At 64.0% G+C, this 26,858-nt stretch overlaps 1 protein-coding gene across 5 annotated transcripts in view; it reads right to left on the bottom strand.

Moving 5' to 3' along the window:
* The window catches only part of WNT7B (Wnt family member 7B), a 47,398-nt gene that overhangs the window by 16,312 nt on the left and 4,228 nt on the right, over positions 1–26,858 (bottom strand). The window contains exons 1-2 of one of the 5 annotated variants that reach the window (XM_086712005.1): positions 26,236–26,795; positions 6,170–6,396 (exon numbers count right to left, since the gene is read on the bottom strand). In XM_086712005.1, the coding sequence (XP_086568131.1) occupies positions 6,170–6,396; positions 26,236–26,318 (310 nt within the window). In that variant the 5' untranslated portion in view covers positions 26,319–26,795. Of the gene's footprint in view, positions 1–6,169; positions 6,397–16,378; positions 16,593–26,235; positions 26,796–26,858 lie in introns of those variants that run through there. The other 4 variants (XM_086712007.1, XM_086712008.1, XM_086712003.1 and 1 more) reach the window with 4 other exon arrangements.

The following is a 26,858-nucleotide window of genomic DNA, read 5'->3' as shown; positions in this document are numbered from 1 at the left end:
CTCTCTCTCTCTCTCTCTCCTCCTCTGTCCCCATCTGTCCCTCTGTCTCCTTCTGGCCCCGCCCCGGCCCCCACCCCAGCTCACCTGTGGCTGAGTCAGTGTCTCCGCACTAAGCTCTTCTCTGCCGTTGTCATAAACAGAGCACTGGAAAACGTCCTGCCAGGTCCGAACACGCCGGGCCTTTGTTCTGACCCAGTGAGGCCCTCGCACGCCACGCAGCAGCCCTGCGGTGGGTCATGCTCCAGCTGGGCAGGGGGTCTCCAGGCCCAGAGTGGGCAGAGCCTGGCTTAGGGCCAGCATGAGCCCGAGCCCCGGGATCCGTGTCCCAAGCTGGGATGGCCTTCCAGGAGCTTCTACCCCCCACTCAGAGCTCTGGGGACGCTGGGACGGCCTCTCCTGCAGCCCTGGCTTCTGGTAGCCCCTCTTGCTACGGAGGTCAGCCTCAGACAGACTGCCCTCGAAAGTTCCTTCATCCTGGCTTGCGGCAAATCAACAATGGCTTATGCGTGGGGACACAGTGGAATGAGAGCCCCTGCCCCTCTGGTCTATGCTACGGCCCCCTGGCAACTGGACTCCTGCTGGTGCACAGTGCTGGACTGCTGAATCACATCTCTAGGCCTGGGGCGCCCGGGTGGCTCAGTCAGTTAAGCATCCCGCCTGACTTCAGCTCAGGTCACGATCTCTGGGTCTGTGAGTTCGAGCCCCGCGTCGGGCTCTGTGCTGACGGCTCAGAGCCTGGAGCCTGCTTCGGATTCCGCGTCTCCCTCTCGCTCTGCCCCTCCCCTGCTCGCACTCTGTCTCTTTCAAAATTAAATAAACATCAAAAAAATGTTTTTAATTAATAAATCTCTAGGCCTTAGCGGTGTGTGACCTTGGGTGAGACATTAGCCTCCTGGGAGCCCCAGTGTCCCCGTCTACGGTGCACGGACAGTAGAACAGAAGTGATCCTCCTCGGCAGCAGGAAGCTTTGGAGACCTGCTGAGGTCCGGCCAGGCCATGCCCCTCGGAGGCCAAGGGTGAAGGCCCCCCCACCCTGTTATCTGTGTCCTGCCTCAGTGGGCCAGAGCCCTGGATTCCCTGTCCACAAGACCCTTGGGCAGAACCCCAGCGTGATCACTGAGGAAGTAGAGGGCTTTCCTGCCCCCCGTTCTGAAGAGAGACCCCCAAGTCTTGGCAGAGGCCTGACCCCAGCCTCAGCCCCTGGAACGGGCGGGTAAACAGACCTAGAGAGCGCGAGTCTGTGCCCCAGGTTGCACCACGGGACCCGAGAAGCAGCCTGGGCACGAGTTTCCAGGAGCGGGGCTGGTGGCCTTCACTGTGCCTCCCGGCGCCCCGCCCCAGAAGTGGCATACAGCAGGCACTCAATGCATGCAGGCTCAACACCAGGGGCTGCCAACCTCACACTCCTGCGCCACCCTAGGAAGCAGGTGACGAGTGACCTTCTGCCCTCGGACCGCCACCACCTCCCGGCACCGCCCCCCCCACCCCCGCCCCGAGATGAAGGACACTCTCCTGGGAGGAGACGGTCAGATCTGGGTTCACCTGTCCAGGCCTGCCCCGCTGACCCCGGGGGACTGTCGTGCCGCTGACAGGCGTGCAGTTGAGAGCAGGGCCGCCCAGCAGAAATCTCCCGGAAGCCCCACAGGTCACTTAAGAAGAGTGAGAATAACGGGGTGGACTTCGTTTTAGTGACTGAGTTTATTTAGCCAATATATCCAAGGATCACCACTGTATCATGTGATCATTGCAGAGAGTATTAAAGAGGCAGTTTGCTTGCTTTTTCTTTTGAAGTCTCCAAAATCTGTCATGTATCTCACACGTATGGCACATCGCGGTTGGCACGCACCCTATTTCCAGGGCTCCTGGCCAGCGGCGGCCCGGGAGCCCTCGTCCCTCCTGGGAACCAATGTCACATCTCCCCCTGGGCCTGGTCAGCAGCACCCCAGGCAAGGGGGGGCCTGGAGGTCAGCCTCTTCTCCAAGGATCCTGCCGGTGGCCGATTTGGAAGCCTAGAGACCCTCGTCTGTCAGAGGTAAGTCACTTCGCCCCCTCGGACTGTCCAGGAGCCGACGGCCTTTGCTGAGTCCCTACCGCAAAGCAAGCTGCCAGCCCCAGGCAGCACGTGAGCCAGGATTAGGGGCGGCCCCTATGCCTGGTCATGTCTGAGGCTGCACATGATGGGCGCGATTCAGTGTTCCATGGCAGCTGGGGGGGTGGGGTGCGGGGGCTGGAGTGCACACAGCCGCGGCCACCATGCCCTGTGCCCGCGGGTCCCGAGGGGCTCCGGGCTCAGGCTGGGGGTGGGGCAGTGGCTGGAGGGAGCCAGGGTTCGAGGGAAGTCCCTCTCCTGCTCAGAGACTTCCGTGCCTTCTGTGGGGCCCTCGGGTTCACTGCGCCCCACCCAGCCTGTCCCCTCCTTTAGCCTCAGGTCTCCCCACCCTCTGGTTCACCCTCCCGGCGTCCCTGGGAAATACCATCCCCTTTGTGGCCTCTGTGCCTTGGCACTTGCTGTTCCCTCCGCCCAGAACCGCCTTCCCCGTGCTCACCCCAGGCCAGTCTGGGTCACTCTGATTCTCTCCTGGGTCTCAGCTCACCGTCACCCTGTCAGGCGAGCCCTTGTCAACAGTCCCGACTCGACTACGGTGCTTGCCTGTGAGAGAGGCCCTGCCTTGCCCGGGGTCACCAGGAGCCCAAGTTTCTAACAAGCGTCCCCGGAATACAAGGCTCCCCCCGCAACTCTCGCGCGGTGTCCCCTACCCCGTCCGCACCACCCTCCAAGCTCATTGCCAGTTAACAGAAGAGGCCAGGCCACAAGCATCGCTTGATCACCGAGGAAATAGGCCTGGGGTGGGCTTGGGCTGCCAGAGGGTGGAGGCCCCCAGACATGGGGTGACACCACGTGTGGGTCCTGACTCCCTGAAGGGAGCAGAGCAACAGAGGCACCTGGAGGGTCCCAGGCTGAAACCGGGGCAGTGGCATCGTAAGAAAGACCTATCTAGTAGCGAGTAGTGAGCTCCTCGTCCCTGGAGGTATACAAGCAACGGCACCAGGTGCTGGAGAAGGGATGGGACCTTGGCACAGGGGTTCATTTGCCTATTAAGGGGTTTCCCTCCAGCTCTCAAGATTTAGGCATGGCCCAAGGTCACAGGCAAGGCCTGAAGGGGGCCGTCCCACCCACCCAGGCCATTCCCCCTCTTGGGGCCAATCATTAATTGGCACCGCTTGAGTGGCTGCTCCCACGAGTGCCCCCGGCTGCCTGCCAACTCATGGCCCGTCTCCCATCTCGTGCCCGGGGCAGCCGCATGCCTCTGACACGGGCTGGCTTTGCCACCCGGCCCCGCTTCCTGCTCGTGACTCCCAGCAGCCGAGCCCTCCTGGCTGAAAAGGGAGCTGGGCCTTCGCCAGGCGCAGCCTGGAGCCGGGGAGGGCCGAGGGCGAGAGGCCTCAGCCCCGCTGGTAGGAAGCCCACCCCTCCCCCCCCTGGGGCAGAGCGAAGGGAGAGCCTGAGGCAGGCGCTGAGCGGGCCCAGGGCTGACAGGCTCTGAGGACAAAGCCCCAGGACGTGAGCGTGGCCGGGCTGTGGACAGGAAAAGCCAGGGAGGGGTGAGAGGGCGTTCTCCAGGGAAACCAGATGCAAGCAGAGGGGAAGGGCCTTCCAGGGCTACGGGCAGTGGGGGCAAAGTCCCAGAGGAGGAAAGGTTTGGCACGCTCTGGGAAGAGGAGGAAGTGAGCCAGGCTGAAGCTCTGGTTTCTAGAAGGGATGCGGGGAGGTGAGGGTGATGTAAGACAGAGGCCACTCAGCCTCCAAGCTAAGGAGTTAATTTTATCCTGGGCAATAGGGAGCTACTGCAGGTTTTGGAGGAAGGGAGTGACATGGCGTGACCAGGGCTGGAGGGGAGGCAGGAGGAGGAACTGACGGTTGCCAGGGGAGGGCCAGCGAGGCAGGCCCCACAGTGGCAGTGGGGCAGGGTGGAGGGATGGACGGGGAAACAACGCCAGGTTTCTGCAGAGACGACAGGTGCGTAGGTCAGGGGGAAGGCTGGGGACGGCAGACTTAGGCAACAAGATGCTGAGCATGTCGGGCCAGAGGTTCCCATGGGTCCCCCTTGCTGGATGGCCCCCCGTGAGCAGCCCCAGGGGCGAAGTGACTGCAAACCCTCGCGGGCTCCTGTTGGACCAAGGGCTGGCCTCCGAGAAGGAACAGCTATGAGCTGTTAGCCGTGATCCAGGGGACACGTGACGGCCAGTAAAGGTCACCCGGGTGGGCACTGACAGTGTGAGCTATGGGGGGGGGGGGGGGCCCGGGTCACTGCTGGGGCCAACGTCGCTCCCCGTGGCCTTTTTATGGGCATTTGTAGTGCATCGCCAGTGAGCTCCCCCGCCCAGCACCTGACCTGAGAAGAAGCCACGTGCCCGTCACTGCCTGTGTCTGGTGGTCCCAAAGGAAGTCCAAGCCCCAGGAACATCTCCTGTGCCCGTCTCTGCACAGCGAAGAAGTGAGGATTAACAGGGTGGTGGATGAGAACCTGGATCTGAACCCAGCTCTGCCGAGCGCAGACCGTGTGGCCGCAGGCAACCACCCAGCTCGGCTGTGCGGGGAGGGGGGGCGGTGCTCACAGCCACCTTGGAGCCTGGAGTCTCGGGGAGGGGGGTGGGGGGCCAAATAGGCAAGGAGGCACCTGGGCGGGGGGCAGAGGGGGCCAGATAGGCAAGCGGGCACCTGGCGGGGGGATGGGGGGCCAGATGGGCAAGCGGGCACGTGGGGGGGTGGGGGGCCAGATAGGCAAGGAGGCACCTGGGGGGCGGGCACAGGGGGCCAGATAGGCAAGCGGGCACCTGGGGGGGGCAGGGGGCCAGATAGGCAAGGAGGCACCTATGGGGGGGTGGGGGGCCAGATAGGCAAGCGGCACCTAGCACAAAGCAGGTCCCGGGGCCGACGCCCTCCCCACTGCGGGGGATGGGCCGGGCACTCCTCCCTCCCCAACGGGCCGGGAGCTGCACTTGGGTGGTGGGGCCCCAGGGAGGGGGTGGTGCCACCCTCCTGCCTGTGCCAGGTGCCACCCACAGGCTGCTCACCACAAAGGGGCCCCGGGGGCTTTCCCCTGCGCCACCCCCAGCCCTATGCCGGGCGCTCCAAGCCCTGCACGGCTTGGCTCTGGCCCGGGTCCCGGCAGCTGTGGCTCCTCGGCCCACTGGGATCGGAAGGACGTGCTGAGCCTGCAGGCCGGGGTCTGAAATAACAGGGCCCCCCTGCATGTCTGGCGCTGTGCCCCCCAAGTTATCGCTCCCCCATCTGCCCCTCCTGGAAGGCAGGTTGCATCACCTCCGCACCCTCGCCTGTTCGACAGCTGTGTATCGAACCCACGGGACGTAGGCCCCAGAGGGGTGCCAGGGGAGGGCCCGCCCGCTCGGAGCTCGTGTCGCAAATAAGGGCTCTGAGGTCCCGAGCGCCAGGCCCAGGGTCACACAGCCGGTTTCTGATCTAGGTCGGGCTCTGGAGGTCCCACGTCTCCCTTTAAGCCCTTCCCTGGGCCTCAGTCTCCTTCCCTGTAAAATGGGCGCCACAGAGCCCCCCTCAGGACTGTGAGGACGTGAGATGGCACCCGTGGGACTGCCCACAGACTTGGGAGGCGCGACCCCTTCCTCGGCCCGACTCCACCCGCCCTGCCCGCCCAGCCTCCCCCGCAGCCTGGCAGACTCCCTTGGTGCTCCCACACGTGCCTGTACAGCATCCTCTGCCCGAAATTCCTCCCGCACAAATGGTACCATTCGCCTCAGCCCCCTGCCCCCAGACGCCACGCGGGAACTCCTGCTGTCCCATTCCAGATGGGACAGAACCGAGGCAGGGGGTGTGCCTAGGTCCACACAGCATCCGCACGAGCGGGATGCGGCTCTAACCGCTTGCACTGCCTGCCACGGCCGGCAGGCTCACAGCCTCGCGGGAACGACGCCCTCCGGCCCCACAGCCCAGCGAGGGGTCCCTCGCCCGCGCACATGGGACCCTGGGGTCCTGAGCCCCTGTTCCCCCCCACCCCTGGCCAGGCGCACAGCAGGGCGCAGAGGGAGCTCCCGTCGCAAAGACACCAGCCGGCCTCGCCTGGCCTTGGGTGGCCCTGAAGCCCTGACAGTGGGGGGGGGGGGGTCCCCGCAAGCCCGGAGGCGCCCTTACCTACTCGGAGCTCTTGCCCGAAGACAGTCTTCTCGCCCAGGGCGGAGCAGTTCCAGCGTCCGAAGCGGAATTGGTACTGGCACTCGTTGATGCCCATCTGCGCCCCCTCCCCGATCACGATGATGGCATCGGGCCGGCTCTGGCAGATGGCACGCTGCCGTGGGGCCAAGCCAGGAATCTTGTTGCAGATGATGTTGGCTCCCAGGGCCACGACGGACGACAGCGCTCTGCGGAGACGGGAGAGGACACGGGCAGGTGAGTGGCTGCGCGGGGCCCCCAGCCCTCTCTGCCTGCCGCCCTGCCTCCCTCAGTCTCTGCCACCAGCCGGTGGGTTCTGGGCGCCCACCGTGGGCCAAGCTGTGCCCACCAGGCAGCCAAACACAGATCCCTGCCCCGGACGAGCCATTTCCCGTTGACCACAAGGCGTGATCCCAGCCTGAAAAGGCACTTGCGCCCATGCCTTCTCAGCCTCAGGACCACGAGAACCAGGGTCACAAATCCAGGAACCAACGGTCACCCAGAACGTAAGAACCACAGCTCTCCATGCCTCTGAACCAGACACACAGACCCTTCGGGTCCGAGAACTTCACGCCTGGGATTTGACAGCCATCAGCTCCGAACTGTCCGCAGCTTCCCCAACTGTTGACCATCAGACTTCCCCACTACTCGCACGCCCTGGGCTCCCCCTGGGGTTCCTGGGCCAGGCAGGCTGCTGAGCCGGCTGGCCCTGCTGGGAGCCAAACCCATAGGCTCCTGACTCCATTTACAGCCCGTCTATAGTCCTGGGAAGGCACGCTGCCTCTCTGAGCCTCAGTATCCACGTCCATGAAATGGGAGTATAAAGCATCTACTTCTACCACCCTACCACCACCACAGGGGCTCAGACCAGACGGCCTCATGGAGAAAGACTGTCCCCTCGCTTCTGGATCACTGGGTAGATTCAGGAGAGGGACCAGGAGCTGATGTGAATTGAGCCCCTATCATGTGCTGGGCTGGGTGGGGCTGCTTTACGGCAACATCGTATCCCCGCCCCCCCACCGGTGGCCCCCCGAGGCTGCTGTGGAATTAACCTGGCACCCGCCAGGAACTGAGGCCTGGGGCAGGAGGGCACTTGCTGGGCTCACTCTCTCCTAACTCGAGGCGTTTATCCGTGTGTTTGTTGTAGGAGGTGGCACCCACACCACATAATGCCCATTTAAAAAAAAATTGTTTTAATGTTTATTTATTTTTGAAGGAGGGAGAGACAGGGTGTGGTGGTGGTGGTGGGGGGGGTGGGCAGAGAGAGAGGGAGACACAGAATCCGAAGCAGGCTCCAGGCTCCGAGCCGTCCGCACAGAGCCCGACGCGGGGCTCGAACCCACAAGCCGCAAGATCGTGACCCGAGCCGAAGTCGGACGCCCAACCGACTGAGCCCCCCAGGTGCCAACGTTACCCATTTTAAAGTGTGCAGTCAGTTCAGCAGTGGTGAGCCACGCAGGCACCACCCCTACTGTGTTCCCAGACGTTTTCACCGCCCCCGAAGAGAAACCCCAAGTCCCCTGGGCAGTCACTCCTTATTCTATTCTCCCAGGCTCTGAAACCACCAATCTGTTTTCGGTGCCTGTGGATTTGCATATTCTGGACTTTTCATATCAATGGCATCACACGCTGTGTGACCTTTTGTGGCTGGTTCCTTTCACTTGGCATCCTGTTTCCCGGCTTCAGCCCCCTTGCAGCAGGTGCCAGTGCCCTTTTATAGCTGAATCCTTCTCCATCGTAAGCAGGGACCACCCTGCACGGATCCAGGCACCAGGTAGCGGACGCGGGGTTCCTCCCCACCTCTCGGCAACCGCGAACAGCACCGCCGCGAACATGGGCGTGTAAGCTTAGGTCTGAGCCCCTGTCCCGCTTCTCTGGGGCACAGATTTAGGAGTGGAATTGCTGGGTCACGTGGCAGTTTGTATAGCTTTCGGAGCGGCCCCCGAACTGTTCTTCCGCAGAGGCTGGAAAACTCATTATTTGGTTTCGAGCGCCCGGAGGAGGAGGGCAGGCAAGCTGGAAGGAGGTGGGGGTGATCTTGGCAGACCTTTGGGCAACGGCTGAGTTTCAAAGTGGCATCCAGCTTCCAGACGGCAGACCAGGCCTGCTTAGCGAGGGGCAAAGTGTGGGAATGAGGGAGACCACCAGGGGCTCCCCAAAGCTGATGTCCCGGGCCTTGGCCTCCTAGCGCCACTGAGTTCCCTCCTCCTCCCCACTGGCTGCCGGCCCCTTTCTTGAGAGAAACGAGTCAGTGTTTTTCCAGGGCAGCCAGGCACCCACAGCCAGCTGGGAAAGTCCCCGTGTGGCATGAGTCCGCAGCACGTGCTGTAGCCAGAGTGCCCCGGCGACACTCAATCCCCACGGCCCGCCCGCCCCACTCACTAATCTGGCCAAGACCCCCCTGGGTCTCCCACGGGCACAATGGGCAGAAATGCCCGAGGCTGGCATGGAGGAAGATCATCTGGGCGGGTTGGGCTGGGAGCAGGCTGGAATCCGGGGAATTCAGCCCAAAGTAATTGTAGATGCTCAGAAAACCGACCCGGGGAAATGAGATGGATGGGAACCAGCCTCCAGGCCTCGGGCAGGAGCCTGCTCTGGATCCCGGACGCTAAAAGCCAGCTCCCCAATCCCAAAGTCTTCCAGCAGACTCCAGGCTGCAAAGCTCACTGCCTGGGTTAAGAACCCTGCTGGGGGTAGGAGCTTGGACAAATGGGTTCCGAATTGCAGGGGGGGGATCCCCAGTGGACCGAGGGGGGATCCCAGGGGCCGACGCAGATGTTGCAGCCCTGGTCTCCCGTCTCCAGGAGCCCCCAAAGCCCCCCTGCCAGCACCCAGGTCTGGCCATGTCACTCCCCTGCTCAGGGACCATCCACAGCTCCCTAGGCTCCTTGGTGTAGAATCAGAGGCCCCCCGGGATCCGACCTCCGACCGCCCTGCCATGCCTGCCTGTGCCGGTCTCCCTGCCTTTATCTTTCTGGCAAACTCTGCTAGGCTTGTGCCCAAGTGGAAAAGCCCCCTGAGCTCACACCCCTTGGCCCCCAGGCACTGAGAAAGCAGGTGGTGGGCATTGTCTCTCGAGTAACAACCCCCCACCCACCCCCCACGGGCTCACAGTGGCTGTTTCCACATCCAGCCTTCCCAGCAGACCACAAGCAGGGCCAGGTCAGAGCTAAATCTGGGGCTTGGTGGGCCGGGGGGAGGGGGCAGGGGGCTCCCCCTGTAGCTGTCCCTGAGTGTTTGCAGAATGGCAAAATGGATGAACAAATGAGTGAATACTCAAAGATTACGTCCAAAAGAGCTCCTCCACCTTAGTAACAGAAAGGCAGTCCAGGTCCAAAATGCTCAAGGGACTCGAATAGCTATTTCTCCAAAGAGCCATAAACGGCCAACCAGCACACGAGGAGGTTCTGACTCCCGCTTGCTCGCGAGAGAAATGCAAACCGAAGCCAGTGACGTGCCACCACACGGCCGCTGAGACGGCTTCAGTCACAACAACAGAAAATGACAGGTGTTGGCAGGATGTGGGGAAACTGTGTGGCACCGACGGGAACGTAAAAGGCGGCGGCCACGTGGGCAGCCGTCAGGAAGAGCCTCAGAAATCCCCTCGGACCCAACAATTCCACTGCTTGGTATTTGGCCCCAAGACCTGAAGACAGGTGTAAATCCCCAGGGACAGAAGATAGACCAGTGGTCGCCCGGGGCTGCAGGGAGGGGCCCCGGGGAGCGCCTGCCTGCTTGAGAGGCGTGTTGACAAAGTGTGGCAACCGGAGAGAGGTGACGGTCACACAGCATCGTGAATGTACTAGAACGCCTCCGAGTTACAGTCTTTTTTTTTAAATTTATTCAAAAAAATTGTTTAGGGTTATTTATTTTGCGAGGGAGAGAGAGAAAGAGAGTGTGAGCAGGGGAGGGGCAGAGGGAGAAGGAGTGAGAGAGAACCCCAAGCAGGCTCCGCACTGCCAGCGCAGAGCCCGACTCGGGGCTCGAACCCGTGAACAGTGACATCAGGACCCGAGCCGAGATTAAGAGTCGGATGCTCGGCTGACTGAGCCACCCAGGCTGCCCCTATGTTATGTGGACTTTGGACACAAGTTTTTTTGTTTTTTTTTTTTTTAATTTTTTTTTTTTTCAACGTTTTTATTTATTTTTGGGACAGAGAGAGACAGAGCATGAATGGGGGAGGGGCAGAGAGAGAGGGAGACACAGAATCGGAAACAGGCTCCAGGCTCCGAGCCATCAGCCCAGAGCCTGACGCGGGGCTCGAACTCACGGACCGCGAGATCATGACCTGGCTGAAGTCGGACGCTTAACCGACTGCGCCACCCAGGCGCCCCTGGACACAAGTTTTAAAAACCCTACGTATATGCAGGACTTCTGCACCCTTGGACAGGTGGGATGGGTAGAAGGGGACAAGAGGGGCCTTGCCTGGCTGATCCCCGCCTGTACGCTTCCCAGGACGTGTGGGGCTGACAGAGTAGGGGACACGAGAGCCCCCGGCCACCCCCCAGCAGCCAGCGCATGGGTCAAAGGCGAAGCAAAGGCATCAGGGAATCTATTTTGTGCCCGGAGCATAAATAATCAGATGCGGTTGCTAATTCAGAAATCGTTTCTCCACTAACAGTAGTAAATACACTTACTCCGAGCGCCCATCTTGGGCAACACGGGCCTCTGCTGGGTCTCAGTGCCCTCCCTGCATCCCCGTGTCACAGATGTGCAGACCGCAGCTCAGAGAGGCTGGGGGCCGTGCCTGAGGCTGCACAGCCAGGCTCAGAGCCCGGTCTCTGCTTCCAGAACTCAGGTGAAGGCAGCGCTGGGGTCCAGAGCCCCGCACACAGCAGGTGCACAACAAGTGCCGGTGGACGGCCTCGAGCGGAAAGCTGTGCCCACTCCTTAGTCCCCAAACACAGCTTCACATCCTTCCCTTGCCTGAAATCCTCCAAGGTCACTCATCAACCATTCCACATTTACGGACGGCTTCCGTTGCTGGTGCTGGCCGTCTCAGCCGCGCTGTCCCTTCCCCACCAACTACGGCCCACACGTTCACCGCGAGTCTGAGCACTGCCCTCCCTGAGAAGGCCTGGCCCTGTCACACTCCGACCCTCAGCCATGCTCCTGCCACCTGGAGGGACAGGGCCTGCAGCCCTGGGCCACCGGCCCTCATCAGGAAACCGCCAGAGCGGAAAGAGGCAAAATTACGTGATAACTGAAAACTGGTGACCTGGAGGAGAGGGGAAGAGGGGGGATGGGAAGGGGGAGGAGGGGAGAAGAGGGGAAGAAAGGGGGGAGGAGGGAGGGAAGGGGGAAGGGAAGAGGGAGGAGGGTGAGCCCAGGCCGCATCCTGGAATAATCTGGAATGATCGGCAGTTTGGGAGCGAGGGCAGGCTGTGAGCACCCTGGTCCCGCCCACAGGATGGGCCTGCCTGTCACCCCCAAGCAGCAAGATCCCCACCCTGGGCGGCTTCTCAGCCCACAGCCGCCCACCCAGGTGCCCCGGGAGGGCTGGCAGGGACGTTCTGAGTGGCCCCGAGCACAGAGAAGCCGGGCTGGCCGCTCGCGTTTCAGTCATCCCCTGGCGCTGTTCAGGGGCCTCGGGACGAAGGCAGGAAGCCAGGACGAGTCCTGCAGGGACGCGCCTCCCTGCGGGTTCCCGGCTCTGGGCTCCATCAAGGGTGCCAAGGGACAATAGGAGATCTTCCTACCTTGCCAGAGGTCCCAAGGGGCCAGGGCTGCCTCTGGGACTAGGGGACGCCAGAGGGCGAGGGGCGAGGTGGCCACTGCCAGGTAGCAGGTGGTGCAGAACTGGCCAAGGGGGTGGGACGCTGGCTATGGCCTTGGGCAGGTCACCCAGCTGGCAGCCGGTGGGGCAGGGGTTAGGACACGATCACCGGTGCGGGCCAGCTTGGTTGGAACCCTGGCTCTGACTCCTCGTAGCTGTGAGACCTTGGGTAAGTTTCTTAACTTTTCCGTGCCTCGGTTTCCACACCTGTGAAGTGGGGTGTGTCAGAGCGGCTCGGAGGAGGACACGATTCTGGCCTGTGGTGAGTGGTCCTCAAGGCTGGCCATTGTCGACCCTCCCTGGGGACCCGTTCCTGATCTCCATGCACCGAGCCACCGGGATCCAGTCCCTCGTGGGGATCAGGGACCAGCTGTGTCGATCGGGAGGCCCAGCGCTCAAACTGGCAATTCTGGAGCTGGTGGGTGTCCACACCCACCGCCACACCCACCACGACTGGGTCCATTCGTGGATGGACCCTTCCCTCGGACGCAGCAGATTCAGTCTGGGGCTACGCACCCAAGTGAAGCAAACCCTCACAGTTACCACGGGACGAGCACAGGTGTCCCCAGCGCAAACCGGGAACCACAACCCCCGTGTCCGTCCGTCTGTCACCAGCAGAATGGCACAGTTTGGCATGTGCACACGGCGGGAGGCTTTAGCAGTGACAAAGGGCAAACAGCTTACACGTGAGCCAGACAGGAGAAATGGCCCAGACCATGCAAAACGCACCTTCAACATAGAGGCCAGGAGTTACCCTTAGCTGGGGCGGGGGGGGGGGGGGGGGTGGTTGGGGACGGGCCGGGAGGGGCCCACGGGAGTCTTCTGGGTTCCAGACGTTCCCTCTCCCAAGCTGAGAAATGGATTACATGAGCGCCCGCATATGTAAAAACGCACCAAGCTGTCCACTCGAGACGTCTGTACGTAATGCACGTTATATATCAACCAAAAAGCAAAATATTGCAACACAAACTTCATAGTGAAAATGCAGTACAAACTCAGAGTGAAAACTCCAAGTTTTCTCACAGAAATTAAAGTAAAGAAAATACACTTAAGAAATACAATACGGGGGCTTCTGGGGGTGGGGGTGCTCAGTCGGTTAAGCATCTGACTCTCAGTTTCGGCTCAGGTCGTGATCTCACGGTTTGGGAGATGGAGCCCCGCGTGGGACTCCGTGCCGACAGCACGGAGCCTGCTTGGGATCCTCTCTCTCCTCCCGTCCCCATTTGCACACACACGTGCACGTGTGCTCGCTCACTTTCTCAAAATAAATACACATTTTTTTTAAAAAAAAGAAATACAACATGAGCGTTACATATCAACCCCTTATGCCCTGTCTGTATGTCCCCTGAGGGGTGCCAGCCCCTCCCCAAGCAGCTTGTGGAGGCCACTGCCCGCCCAGCCAGACAGTGCCCTCCCGCTCTCCGCCTGCACCTGGCCCAGTGCTCTCGGCCATCCCTGCTGGCCAGCCCTGTGCCCAGAGGGGCTGGGCCCACCAGTGGGGCCAGGTCTGGCCAGGTAGCCTCCCAGTGCTGTCCGAGGCTGGGAGAGGACAGAGCTCCGGGCCGTGGCCACTCTAGCTAAGACCCCTTCTTGGTCTGGCCCCACTCCTGCCAAAGCCCAGCCTGGGGGCCTCCTGGGGGCAGCCTCCCTCCTCCAGCTTCCTCAGGTAACAACGTCTGGGGCACCTCACCGCCAGAGAGCCTGAGGCCCAGAGAGGAGTCAGATGGGGGCGTCAGTGGGGAGCCCGGGATCAGAGCCATGCTGTCCGGCCACCTGCTGAGTAGCTCAGGGAGGGTGGGAGGGAACAGGGGTTGGGGCCCACCCTTCCCGCCCCCCGACTGGTCAATGCCTCATCATCCCTGTCCCTGACCCCCAAGACAGTTGGGGGTGGTCACTTGTCTACCTGGAGAGCCTTCCTCCTCCATCCTCCAAAGGGCTTTGATCCCTTGCGCATTGCCAGTGGTGGGACAAGCTCTGCCCCTTTTGTTCAAGAGCCAGAGAGAGGGGCACTTGGGGGGCTCGGTCGGTCAAGCGCCTGACTCTTGGTTTCGGCTCAGGTCATATCTCATGGTTTATGAGTTCGGGCCCCAGGCCGGGCTCCACACTGACAGTGGGGAGCCTGCTTGGGATTCTCAATCTCTCTCTCTCTGCCCCTCCCCTGCTTGCACTCTCTCTCTCTCTCTCACAAAAAAAAAAAAAAAAAAAAAAAAGCCAGAGAGAAATCGTGTCATTGCGAGCCCAGGACCGCGTGGCAGACGGGCCTCTCAGATCCCAAGGAAGCCTCGAGCCCTCTGATCCGTGCACAGGGCCCTAAAACTATGGCCACTGATGTGGTCGAGTGTCCTGAGGAGGCCGCAGGACCCAGGCACCTCGACCTCGGTATCCCGTTTCTCCTACAAATTCCCCAGCAACCGACCCCACAAACCACAGCCCAAGCTCGGGATGCCCCAGTAGAGGGGACCCGGCCCCACCACGGCGGGGACCCCGTGCCAGGCCGGCCACCATCCTCTGTACCCTCTCTCTGGCCTGAGCAGCAGCCGCATTGCAGCCCACCCCCCACCCCAGGCTCCTGGGTCGGAGGAGCCCCTGCCCCGAACCAACCACAGAATCCTGGGAATGTTCCCTAGGCTGGGACCAGGACAGCACGCCATGACACAGACGCAGCATCCAAGTACTTCCCAGAACTCAGACCTCATGACGGAGCTGGACCTCAACATCCCAGACTCACCACCCCCCACAAGCCGCAGGAGCCGGAGGGGGGGACGTCTCCCCCTCCCTGGGTCCTCCCGGTCTCCCCGCGTCCTCAGGTGGTAGGCACCACTTTTAGGAAGGTCAGCAGTGATAAGAGAGGGTTTCCCCACCCTCTGCCCTCCGGGGCCGCCCACCTCCCAGCCCAACACAGCGGGACGGCGGCCTCGGAGCCTGAGCAGGGCTTCTGGGTGCTGAGCTGCCCCGGCTGCGGGTGTCAGCCACGAGGGTGGCCCCAGGCACCCCCTTACCGCTCACTCTCCACCCACATCACTCCGTACCCCGCCGCCCCTGCACCTTCCTTCTCCTTCCAGATGCGCCGTAGAGCCCCTCCTCCACAGACCTTTTCGCCCGCCTGCCCCCCCAGGGGGCCAGGGGGTGCTTGACCCCCTCAGGCTTTTCCGAAAGCTATCTGGGGTAGGGTTTGTCCGCCCCCACCGGCTGTGAGCTCCCCAGCGCAGGGATCCCCGCACACGGCCTAGCACCCTCCCCAGCCGTGAGCCGGCCTTGACCATGAGCCCCCACCCCACCCCAGCTCCCCGGGAGGTGGGGACAGGCTGGCCGGGCCTGGGCCGGATCCCCGGTCTCCCTCTGGGGCCCCATCCCTGGCCCTGGCCTGGCTGCCCACAGCTCCTGCAGCCCACGCTCCTGGCCCGGGGCGCTTTATAACTCTTCCTTCTCGGGCATCCTCCGGCAAAATATTTGAAGAATGTTCTAATTATCTGCGATCAGCCAGGGAGGCGGGCCTGGGTCCACTTGTCCAGGAAGTAACTTGGCAAATACCTGGGAAGATGGCAGCCGGCCCCCACGCCCACCTAAAGTGGGTCCCCACCAGCGTCTCCCTCAGGTGGGCAGGGGTCGGCCCAGCCCTTCCCGGAAGAGGCTCTTCTCCGGCTCCGGAGCCCAGCAGTCCCGCGGGGCAGCGGCCGGTGTGGCCTCGGTGCTCCCACACGTCAAACGGGGATAAGAATGTCTGCCAGGTCTGGGGTCACTCTGCGGACCACGCCCCCCCTCCAAGCCATCATCACAGTGCCAGAGCTTGGGACCAGCAGGGTCCCCGCAGCCTTCCCCTGTGGGGAGGAGCAGGAAGGATTGGAACGGCTGGGGCCGAGCTGGACACAGCTGGTGCAAAGGCCCGGTGGTGTTCAGCCCACCTGTCCTGGCGTTCCTTACACCTGCTCGTCTGCTCGTCTTCCCCTGCTGGGGCTCTAGGCTCAGTTCAGTGGGAGGCATGGGGCTTGGGGACCTTCCCGGACCTCACTGCTCTGAGGCTCAGTGTTCCAATCTGAAAATAGGGCCTAACAGCCCTGTTTTGGCAAATGGCTTCTCCCCCTGCTGGCCTGGGTGGGAAGAACTTCGAAGGGGGTGGGGGGGCCCTGCAGGGGAGGGACAAGCCAACATGACCACCCTTCCTGAGTGGCGTCCCCCACACTGTCCCACCTCACCCCCACTGCACCCTTTACAGATGAGGACACTGGGGCTCTGAGAGAGCGCCCCGAAGGGAGCTTCATGGGTGGTGGGCAGGGGGGGTGTCCCAGAGAGAGGGCCGGAGGCAGGAGGGGGCTCAGCTGGGAAAGAAAGCCATCCCTCTGCCCCTTCCTGCCCTGCCCAGGCCTCAGTTTCCCATCTGCGCGTGTGGTGAGGGAGTGAAGCAACAATCTAGGTACCTGTGGCTGCATCCTAAAGAGGGTTCTCTGGGCTTGGGGTCCTGGGTTGGAGGTCTGCTCGGCCGCCGACTCTCACTGGCCTCAGTCTGCCCATCTGTCCGATGGGCAGAACAGCCCCTGCTCGTAGGTGGGGCGCGTGCAGGCCGGCTCCCTCCGTGGGTCCTGCCTGCTGCAATCTTTCCAGCCCACTGCCCGGCTCAGCTCACTGCCCGCAGTGTTCCCGGGGAAGAGAGCGGAGCGTCCGCCTGCTCCCTCGCGCCCCCGGCGGGCGGCTGCCCGCCCGCCCTCCCCGCATAGCTGGCATTCCTGGCCTGGCATTCTGGGACCCCACCCTGGAGAGAAACCAGGCATCCTGGGAGAAAGCAGGCGGTGGACGGGGGTCTCGGGCGGGGCCGAGGCTGCCAGAGGTGGGCCAGCACAGCCGGGGGGTTCTGTCTATCCTGTGCCCGGTTCGGGGAGCTTACGGATGAAAGGGCATAGGGTCTGGAGGGTCCATCCAGCCCCCATACCTGCTAAGTCAGTGAAATCAGAACCCCATTCACTCACCGTGACCCCAAAACCCCAGGTCATTTACCTCCGGCCTCAGACCCTTCCAGATCTCTGTTGGGCAGGCGGGACCCGTCGTGACACTCCTGGGCTCAGGTCACACTGACCAGCAAGGCTAGAGGCACCCAGACCCTCCCAGCAGCCAGGTCCAGCTTGGTGCCTCTTCCTCCGAGAAGCCTGCCCCGGTGTCTCCTCTGTCCTCCCTCCCCGCGTGCTCACATCTACACCAGCCTCCCGAGGGGGCTGCCGGGGTCTGACCTTCAGCGACACCTGTTTAAGCCATGGACACGCTTCCAGCTCTTTCTGCTATACTCTGGACCTTCCCAGGCCTTGACCCTGACCTGTGTCCTCATTTTCCACTGTGCAGATGGGGACACCGACCTGTGGCAAAGGAAGCCACGTCGTGAGCTGAGGCCCGAGCAGGGACGAGACCCCTAGCCCTGGCCTTGGCCTAGGCCCTAATACCCCAGATCTGTCAGACCCTGGGGCACCCTGCAGGCCTGGGTGACCGGGATGTCAACCTGAAGGCTCAGGACAGGTGGATGGACAGCCAGGCAAGGGGAACAGGTGGGAGGGAGCTGGCAGGGAGTCTGGCCCATGGCCAGGCTGGCAGTCTGGGCACCTGATGGGTCGGCCAGCACCTCAGCCTTCCTGGCTGCTACAGACATGGTCTGAGCAGTGGGTTCAGGGGCTGAGTCCCCACAGGTAGAGGACACTGAGAAGTCTCCTCTGTGCAGACGCCAGGACAGGGCTGAGCTCCCGGTCCTGGGGCTGTGCCTCCGGTCAGCGCCCCGGAGGGGCCCCCTTCCGGGACTGGATGGCGGCGGGGGCCTGCCTGGGCCACACAGCACCGCAGAGCAGAGAACGAGCCCGGCCCCACCCAGGCTCTCCCCAGTTCCACCGCCCTGCCATCTGCTCTCACCAAAACCGGGGACCCCTCTGGGCCAGGACACCCCAGACGTGGCTCGCTCACCACCCACCTCCCTTTCTGAGCATCCCACTGCTCCTTCTGAGAATTCTGGGCCACCGGGGCCACCCCAGCCAACCGCCTCAGCTGGGATGCCTCACGGGACAGGGTGCTCACCCCTGCCCCGGAACAGCCCACTGCATCCCTCACCAGCCTCGCACCCCCAGTACACCTCCCCGGGGCTCAGCAGCCCCCCACCCACGCCCTGCCTTAAGTGAGTGGCCTGGAGTCCTGCCCCATCCCTCCTTCCCACAGCCTCCACCTCTGTCCAATGGGATCGTCACACCTTACTCCCTGCCTCGTGGCTCTTGGGGCTGCCCGAAGGGAAATAAAGGAACGAGGCGTGTGCAGCTTCACCCCACAGCCGTGAGCAAAGCCCGATCACGCAGGGGTGGCCCAGGCAGGGTCTGACACAGATGATACGCTGGGGCCTTGGGGCAGCTCTCAGCCCTCGGCCCAGCACCCCTTCCCAGACGCTGACCAACAGCAGTCTCCACCTGGCGTCTCCAGGACCCGTGCCCTCGGGGTCCCCCACGCCCTGCGTGACGGGCCAAGCCTGAGTGCCCTGAGCTACTGGGGACAGGGTGAGCCTCCAGAGCCAGGCTGCCACCTCCCTGTCCCGTGCTCCTGTGACACTAGCCCACCCTGCCACCCCACACACATCCTCCCTGGGCACCCTCCGCAGGCCGGCCGCTGGCACCCTAGCCTATCCCACGAGCCTGGGCCGTGCCCGCAGGTGACTCTGCTGGGGCTGTGAGGGGGGCTTGGCCCCCAGGTGCGGCCAGCTGGCACCTCAGCCCACCACAGGGCCTCACATGGGTGGATGGGCACGCAGGACGGGCCCCCAGGGAACACGGGGATGGCAGGTGATAGAAGCGGCTGCTTCCAAAGGGGGGGGCGTGTCGGCAGCACCTGGAAATTCCCCGTGTTCCCCGCCAGTGATGCAGTCACCCTGGGAAGACGTGAGTCAGGGAGCCAGGAAGTCCCCCCCCCACCGGCCCATCCCCCCCAGCCCCCCCGCCGTGCCTGCCCACAAGCACTGGGGGCCAGCACACCTGGGGCCCGGAGGCCTCTGCCATCCACTGGGCAAGAGGATCCTGACCGGGTCAATGGGTCTTGCCGGGACGCAGACACGGGAGCAGCCATCTGACTATTCACGGTGTTTATTGGGCACCGACTTAGCACCGAGTGCTGTGCGGGGTCCTGGGTGCTGGGGTTGGGGGTGGGGCGGGGGCCAACCCGAAACCACAACCATTTGTGGACAGAGGGCCCCTCACCCGCACTCTGCCCCCATTTCACCCCGTAGGCCCTGCCTTGGGGAACCTTGTCCCTCTCCTCTGCCCCACCTGCATCAGATGGGGGGGGGGGGGACAGGGGCAGGACCAGCCCCCTCCCAACTTCCCTGGCTTGGTCCACCCACGCCCGTGGTCCTTCCTGAGCTCAGGATGAAACTGGTCATCCCTGCCCTGCTTAAAACCTTCCCTCCCATGGCTCCCCACGCCCGGGGCTGCCCCCCACCCCAGCGCTGTGACCCCACTCCCCACTCCCCCTGCCCGCCCCACAGCCATCCATCCCTCGGCCGAGAATGCCACTCTCCCCAGCACGTTCTTTAGGGCCCAGGTCTCCCCTGACCCACCCTCACTGCAGCTGGGATAGCGGGTTAGTGGCCCCTGCCGTGTAGGGCACCGCAGGGCTTTGGGTAAATGACGGGGAAGGAAGGGAGCCTCCCGATTACACCTGCTTACACGGCCAGCCTTGTTCACCGGGCCCGGGGGCTGCTAGAACCGCTGTTGTGAAGGGCAAGTTGAAGGTGGAGGCAAGGGCTGGAGAGAGGAGGAGGCGGGGAGAGCAGGGGCCCTGAAGCGTCCGGCCCCATCACCCGCACGGACACGCCAAGGCCGAACAGGGCGGTGGTGTCCCCAAGGCTGCCTGAAGTCCGTGGCATGTGGCAACGATTCACGTGCTGACCCAGCGGAGGCCATGAGCTGGCCAGCTGGGACCACCTTCTCTCTCCGCTCAAGCCGGCCTCAGAGCCCCTTGGGTTAGCAGCCCGGGGCAGAAATCTGAGGTGCTCTTGGTTCCCGCACTCCGCCCCCCCCCCCCCCAAGGAAAGCTGTCCCTCTGGCTCCAAATCTGAACGTGTGGAGGTAGGGACAGGGGAAGAAGGGGGGGGGGGGGACAGAGACAGAGAGAGGGCCCTCGCTCAGCGCCTCATGACGCCTGGCCATTAGATAATTCTAACCAGCTGGATTAGTTGGTCTCTCTTCCCACTCGAGGTCACGGACAGTGAGCGAGAAGGAATCGGCAGCACGGCCCTGAGAGCCGGACAGACCTGGGTTCGAATCCAAGCTCAGCCCCCTTGCGTGCGACCTAGGGAGTTACTCGGCGCTCTGGCCCTCGTACTGCCCACTTCACCACCTCCCAAGTGGGTGGCCACCCCAGCTGGCGCGCACCCATCAGTCCGGTGACAGAAGGGCCCCTCCGCGAGGACCTGAGTCTTCCAGAAGTAGGATGCAGAGCCCTGGGCCCCCCGTCAGGAGTCTGCCGGGCAGACAATCCTTCTGGAGGAGCGTTTCCTCTGGGCGCCTAAGTCTCAGCTCTGGACCCCTCGGCGTGGTGGCCCCCGCACCCTGCAGCAGCACCAACACCCGCTTCATCGGGAAGGGGGGAGGCTGGGGGGGTGGGGGGATCCAGATACCACCCGCCTTGTCCCAAGGCTCCTTCCCTCAGGGGCCCTGCCTGTTCGCAGCTCCCGCTGGGCACAGACTCCAGCACAGGGAACCTCTCTGGAGGAGGGTCGGAAACCGGGGTGGCCTTGGGGGTGGGGTTCTGCCACAGGTGTTTTCGGGATGGGGCCACCAGGAGGTGCCGATGCCCGGGGAGCTGCGGCCGGGGAACGTGGCGCTGCTCCCGTCCCGCTCAGGGTCAGCGGGAAGACGGCCACTCGGGCTGCACGGCTTTAGTGCATATGCCACACCCTCAGACGGAGCGTTTCGTGGCATCGTCGGTGCTCAGAAGCCACCGGCTCCGGCGTGACCTCTCTGGGGCCTCCGCATCCTCGGTCACCGTGGGGGCCGACCCCACGGCCGCCTGGCACAGAGGCCCCGTGAGTGCTGGCTCCCTTCCAGGCGGGGCCCTGGCCCAGCATCTGCTTGTATGCTTCCAGCGCCGGGGAGCTCACCGCTTCCCTGCCAACCGCAGACTGGCCCAGGCCTGGGGCCCCCCCGCTCGGAGGGCGAGGACACCCCGCATTGAGGGCAGGACTGGCAGGGGCCCCAGGCAGGCTGAGCGGCTCCGGGGACGGAGGCCGGGAAGATGGAGAAAGGGAGGAGGGAGCGCACCTGTGCCCACCCCCACCCTGCTAGCCAGCCCAAGGGGAGGCCCCAGCCCCGCGCCAGGGAAGGAGGACAAACGGCCGTTTTGTCCTTGGCCAGCGGGCGGCCCGCACCACACAATGACCCTTTCATCAGGCTGAGGGAGCCCCGGGCCGAGGTTTCATCTGACAAGAGAGGGCTCCCGGCCTCTTGTCCCTTGCTGGGGGAGCAGGGGGCGGGGGTGCCGAGCCCTATCTGAGCCGGACCCAGGGCCAGGAAAAGTGGAGGCTGAAGCCCCTCCATCTGCCCCGGGGCGAGACAGGCCCCGAGAGGGGCACCGTTCAGGCACCCCCCCAAGCCTGAGCCGACAGAGAGTCTGGGTCTCCACAATCAAGACCTCCCCTGCCACCACCCTCAGACTCTGCTCAGCCTAGTCTGATGACAGAGCCTTGGGCCAGGCCCCCAGTAGGGGTTCCGGGCTCCCCACAGGCTGCAGAGCCCCGGCCCCCTGCCCCCCCCCCCGAAGGCTGGCGCGAGGCTCGGGGGGACATGGCGGGGGTGGAAAGGCAGGGGCAGGGAGTGTGATTTGCTAGGCTGTGGTCAGTGGCCCTGGAAGAGCCAAATGTGCAAATAATGTGCAGTGAGGGCCTCAAAAATGACCTCCCTTCGTGATGGTCTGCTCCCCGAAGAGCATCTCTCCCTGGAGGATGAGACCCAGGGATCGGGGGACGCCTTTCTCTGTCGGAGAATTTCTCTTCAGAGGCGGTGGCAGAACGATTCTGGGATCGGGGGTGGGGGGGGGCTGTTCCCCTGGGACCTGTGTGACCTCGACGGGGCCTCCTCGCGGGGCCCCCACAACCCGTCTGCCTGTCTCGGCAAGGTTCCGTGAGGCTCTCTCAGGAGGAACCCTGGGCGAATGCGTTCTTCCTTCTTCCAGAGTCTCTCTCGTGTTCCAGCTTACTGTCTAGGCAACTCCTCCCCTTACCTAGGCGCCGCCTCCTCCAGGAAGCCCTCTTAGACCCCCCCTAGAGAACTCAAGACTCTCCCCTGCACACAGCCACCACACCTGCTGCTGCTTCATGGGTGGCCAGCCTCCCTGCTCCTCGTGGCTGAGCAGTGTCATCTCTTGAGCGCTTACTGTGTACCCAGCACCCGGCTGCGCACGTCTCTGCCTCGGCTTTCTGGATCCTCACAGCCACTCTAAGACGCCTGGGTTCCAGTACTGGGACACAGGGAGGCTACGGAAGGCACCCCGACAGTAGGAGGAGGAACAGGGATGGGACCCCGGATCAGGGAAGATTCCAGGGAAACTCGCTGAGAAAATGAGCCACCCTCCTGCAGGCCTCCACGTGATGCCAGGCCGCACCGGGACCTGGAAGAAGGGCACGGGGACCCGCCTTCCCCTCCTGGCCCTTCCTCCCCCAACACACACACAGAGGGTCGAATGGGGTCATCTCCAGGGGCTACCCTCCCCCCTCTGATTAGTGGTCGCCGAGCTGTGCCCACACGGCAAGGCTCCTGGGGCGCTTGTGATCGGACAAACTCCCATCTCTCCAGCCCACGCCCTGGAGCTTCCCGGCGCTAACCACCACCACCACGTGCCCATGCCTTTCGATCCCAGCGGCTTGAGGGCCCAGCCAAGTGACGGATGAGGAGACTGTGGCCCAGAGAAGCCCGTGGACCTGCTCGAGGCCACACAGCTAGAGCTCTCCTCCAACCTGGACAGACGCAGCCTGCAGGCGGGGAGCGGCCCCTCCCAAGGCGACACCCGTCCACGCTAAGCCGGGCGGCCCCCGATCTGCTGCCACACAGGCCCCGATGCCAGCGGAGGGGGCCTGATTCAGCAATGCCCGCCCCCCCAGGCCCTGCCCACGGGGTTTCTGGGGCTGCGGCTGGCACCACCAATAAAGCCACAGCGGTAGAGCCGGGAAGAGGTCCAGCCTCGGCAGGGCAGTGGTGAGCGCCCCCCGCCCCCCCCCCACGGCCAGGTGGTCGGTGAGTAACCGCCCCGTCACCCATGACTCACTCAGCTCCCCAGAGCGGGCGGTCACCATGAGAGGCTCGCACCGGAAGACCTGGGGGCATCACTGCAGCCAGCCTCCACATCTGGGAGTGGAGGCCAAGACCGGAAGGGACCTGCCCAGGACAGCAGGCCAGCCCGGTCCTGGCACAAGGCCCCCACACCAGCTGACTGGCACCGCAGGCCCTCTTCTTGGCCTGCGGCCCCCCACCTGCCCTCCCTTGGGCCCTCACTGACCCCCCCCCACCCCCACCCCCGGCCCCGGAAGCTTCTGCTCCGACAGCAGTGGCACAGAGAAGGGTGAGGCCGGCCAGAGCTGCCTCCCACCGCCAGCCAAGCTCAGCATCAGGCGGGAGGGCTCAGGGCCCTTCCAGGCCAGCACACCCGTCCGACCCAATCAGTGGCAGGGGCCCAGGCATGCATCTGGGATTCGCTATGCACGGACCACAGCCCGAGACAGGGAGCTGGGAGAGCAGCCCAGATGAAAGGGGCAGGATCAATTGTCCACCAGTGTCTGTGATCCCGGCAGTGGGATGCCTTCTGGAAAGTTCTCTGGAGCAGAAAGAAGCCTCCGCCCGGGGCCCCTCCTGCCCCTGGCATCCTCAGATCCCACGGGGCTGACGGTGCCAAGTATCCCTGCGGTACTGAGGTGGGCTTCCCGCTGACCCCGAGCCGAGCCGTTCTCTGAAGCACATCCGCGACGGCCACCTCACCTGCACCCAGGCCCCGGCTCGTAGCCACCCACGAGGTCCTTCTCACCGGTGCCGTTTGCACCCCGGGGGCTCTCTCCCGCCCATGGCATCCTCCACACCCAGCCAGCCCTGTGCCCACCCAAACAGGGCAGGGAGGGAGGCAAGGTGGAAATCCCAGAAGTGTCATGGTCCCCTTCTCTTGCTCCTGGGGACACCTTACTTGGTCTCTGCTCAGGGATAGCCTGGCCTCAGCACTTCCTCCCTCCCTTCTCCCCACCCAGGGGACTGAAGGGCAGGCGGGCTGGGGTTGGGGCAGGGGTGCTGAAGGTAGGGCCGGCTGGGGGGGGAGGGGCAGAGTCCGCTTTGCTGTCTCCCATCACCTACTCTGGACCCCAGCACTGCCCCGGGAACGTCTGGAAAACTGTCGCCTTCGGAGAATTTTCCCCAACAAAGCTGGCAGTGAACACGCAGGGAATGAGCTTGTGTGGGGACGGATAGCAGTCACTGCAGGCCTGGATTGGGGGAGCCAACCCCGGAAGAAAACTTGGGGTCTACGGATACAGACGGGCCACCACCTGTGGCACCCCTCACTGCTGCCTTGGTCTCGTCCTCTACAGCTCCTGAGCCCCCTGCCCACCTCCTCCTCTCAGATTCCTAGTCCAGCCACCACCACCACCCCCCCCCCACCCCGGGATTCCTACCCCTGGCCACCTCCCCATAATGCCAAACCTCAGCCAGCTGCTTCCAAAAATGATTTCTTAAAGCATAATAGCTGATGCTTCTCTAGTTTTAAGATTGAGATGCGGGGGTTTTTAGGGGAAGGGGAGGCTTCCCGACCTCTGACCTCTGAGAACTGGAGGCGGGGATTCCAAGGCCCCCCCCCTTGGTTGATCCATTTCCCCAGGAGGGATGCCACAAAGCAGGACTCTCCGGCCCGCCACTTTGTTATCCTGATTCCTCAAGGATCAGGCGGTCCCCATCCGGCCCCTTGCCCTGCCTGGGGCGGCCTGCCCCCCCCCCCCCCAACTCCTCTCCCCGGGCGATGCTTCTGCAGCCGGGGCTGCCCGCCGGGCCTGGAGCGCTCTCTGCGCCTGGACCTTGTAATTATGTCCCACAGCCCGGGAAACCGCGGGCCTCGCAGCATCTGGCTGCGGTTGCGAACTTTTGTTTCAAGATGCGCGACTATTTATAGAAGGAAAACTGGTAAGATAGTAATTTCCTAGGAGCTGGAGGAGAAATTGGCTGCGCCTCTATTAAAAGGGGGTGGGGGCGCGGCGATTTATTAGGACTGCGGCCGCGAGGAGGCGGGGGTGGCGCAGGGAGCGGGAAGACAGCGCCTGCCCCCTCTGGCCGCGTTAGGCGACCCCGGACGTGGCCCGCGTGTAAAGGAGGGGGAGGAGGAGGGGAGCAGGGGAGGGGAGGGAGAGCTAGCTCTGAGGTTTAATCAGTAGCATCCAGCTTAAATTCCCCCAAACGGCGGTTCCATAAATCAAACTTCTTTTTAAATCGGAGGCCAGAGCATATGCGTCCCATTAGGAATCGGGCGAAGCCACTGCTGCGCCGACGCGCCCCCTCGGCTCCCGGGCCCGGCCGGGCCCTGCCTGGAGCTTCCCGGAGCCCGGTGGGCGCTGCCCGTCCCGACGCACACGCGCGCCCACGCTCCGCGCGCTGCCTTGGCCCGGACCCCAGGGCGCACCTCGGCCAGCCGCACGCGCGCTGCATGTCCCCCTCGCCCCAGGTGAGGAGTCACCCGTCGCTGGGTCTGGCCGCTCAGCGCGGCAGGAAGGCGCGGGAAGCCGCAGTCACCACCGAGGACGGCTTGGGCGCTGTCTGGCGGGGCGCAGCGTGCACGTGTGCGCCTGTGGGTACGCGGGGGAGCGGGTGCGTGCGTGCGGCTCTCTCGAGTGCGGCGCAGCCGTGCGGGCCTCGCGGACTTATAAAGGAGAGGGGCTATCCCGCTGGTCCAGGACTCGGGTGGGACGCGCAGGGAATCCCCGCGCCGCCGCGCGCGCTCCGGCCCTCGCGCTCCGTGCGCGCAGTCTGGTCCACCCCGGCGCTAGGGCCTCTCGCGGGCCCCGCTCTCTCTGACCCCACAGCCGTCATTTCTCACTGCTGCAGCCGCCCCCCAAGCCCTCCACCTCGGCGGCTCAGGCCGAGGAGACGACCCAAAGTCCCCGGGCTGCCGAGCGCGTCGGGCACCCGGTGCCCCGCCCAGAGACTCCGCTGCCGAGCTTCCTGCCCGTCCGGCTCCAGCGCTGGAGGCCGAAGACGGGGCTCTCCCCACCCCGCCCACCCCGCGTGCGGCCCGCGGCACTCACAGGTAGCTGCCGCTGGACAGGATCAGAAAGATCTGCGGGCAATACACGGAGAGGAGCGCGCCGCGCGGAGACAGCAGGAGCATGGTGGGCCGGCGCTCCTGGAAGGGCTCGGCGGGCCCCGCGGGCGGCGCGCCTGGGCCAGCTGAGGCCGGGGTCTCCGCGGCCCTCCCCGAGGTGGGGCGGCGACACCAGGCGCTAGGCACCAGGGCGCGCGGGCCCCGGCGCAGGATTCGTCCGTGCCCCGCCGCCAGGGCCGAGCATCGCGTTGCAGCTGGGGCTGGGACGGCGGCGGGCGCTGGGGCTGGAGCGCGGGACCGGGGGACCGGCAAGTGGGTAGCGGGTGCGCCTCGGCGGCCGTCTAGCCCTCCGTCCGTCGATCGGTCGGAACCGGCTCTGTCGCTCGCTCTGGCTCAAGTCTCCAAGTCTCTCGAGGCGCGCAGCTGCCATTGGACGGGCCGCCCCTACATCCGCCTCCTCTGCGGGCGGGTTTTTTAAAGGGGAGGCTGACCGGAGCGTGCGACAGGAGCCGCCCCCAAGGCTTGCCCAAACTGCCTAGGCCCGTACCCCCCTCCCTCCCCGCCCAACTTCGGCGAACCGCACAGCTCTGGCCGGTTCTGGAAGGT

This window comes from Puma concolor, chromosome B4 (genome assembly GCF_028749965.1).
Source record: "Puma concolor isolate L17-30 chromosome B4, mPumCon1.1.hap2, whole genome shotgun sequence".
NCBI classification, from domain to species: Eukaryota; Metazoa; Chordata; class Mammalia; order Carnivora; family Felidae; genus Puma; species Puma concolor.
Note: the sequence above shows the minus strand (reverse complement) of the source record. Positions and strands in the feature narration are given on the sequence as shown.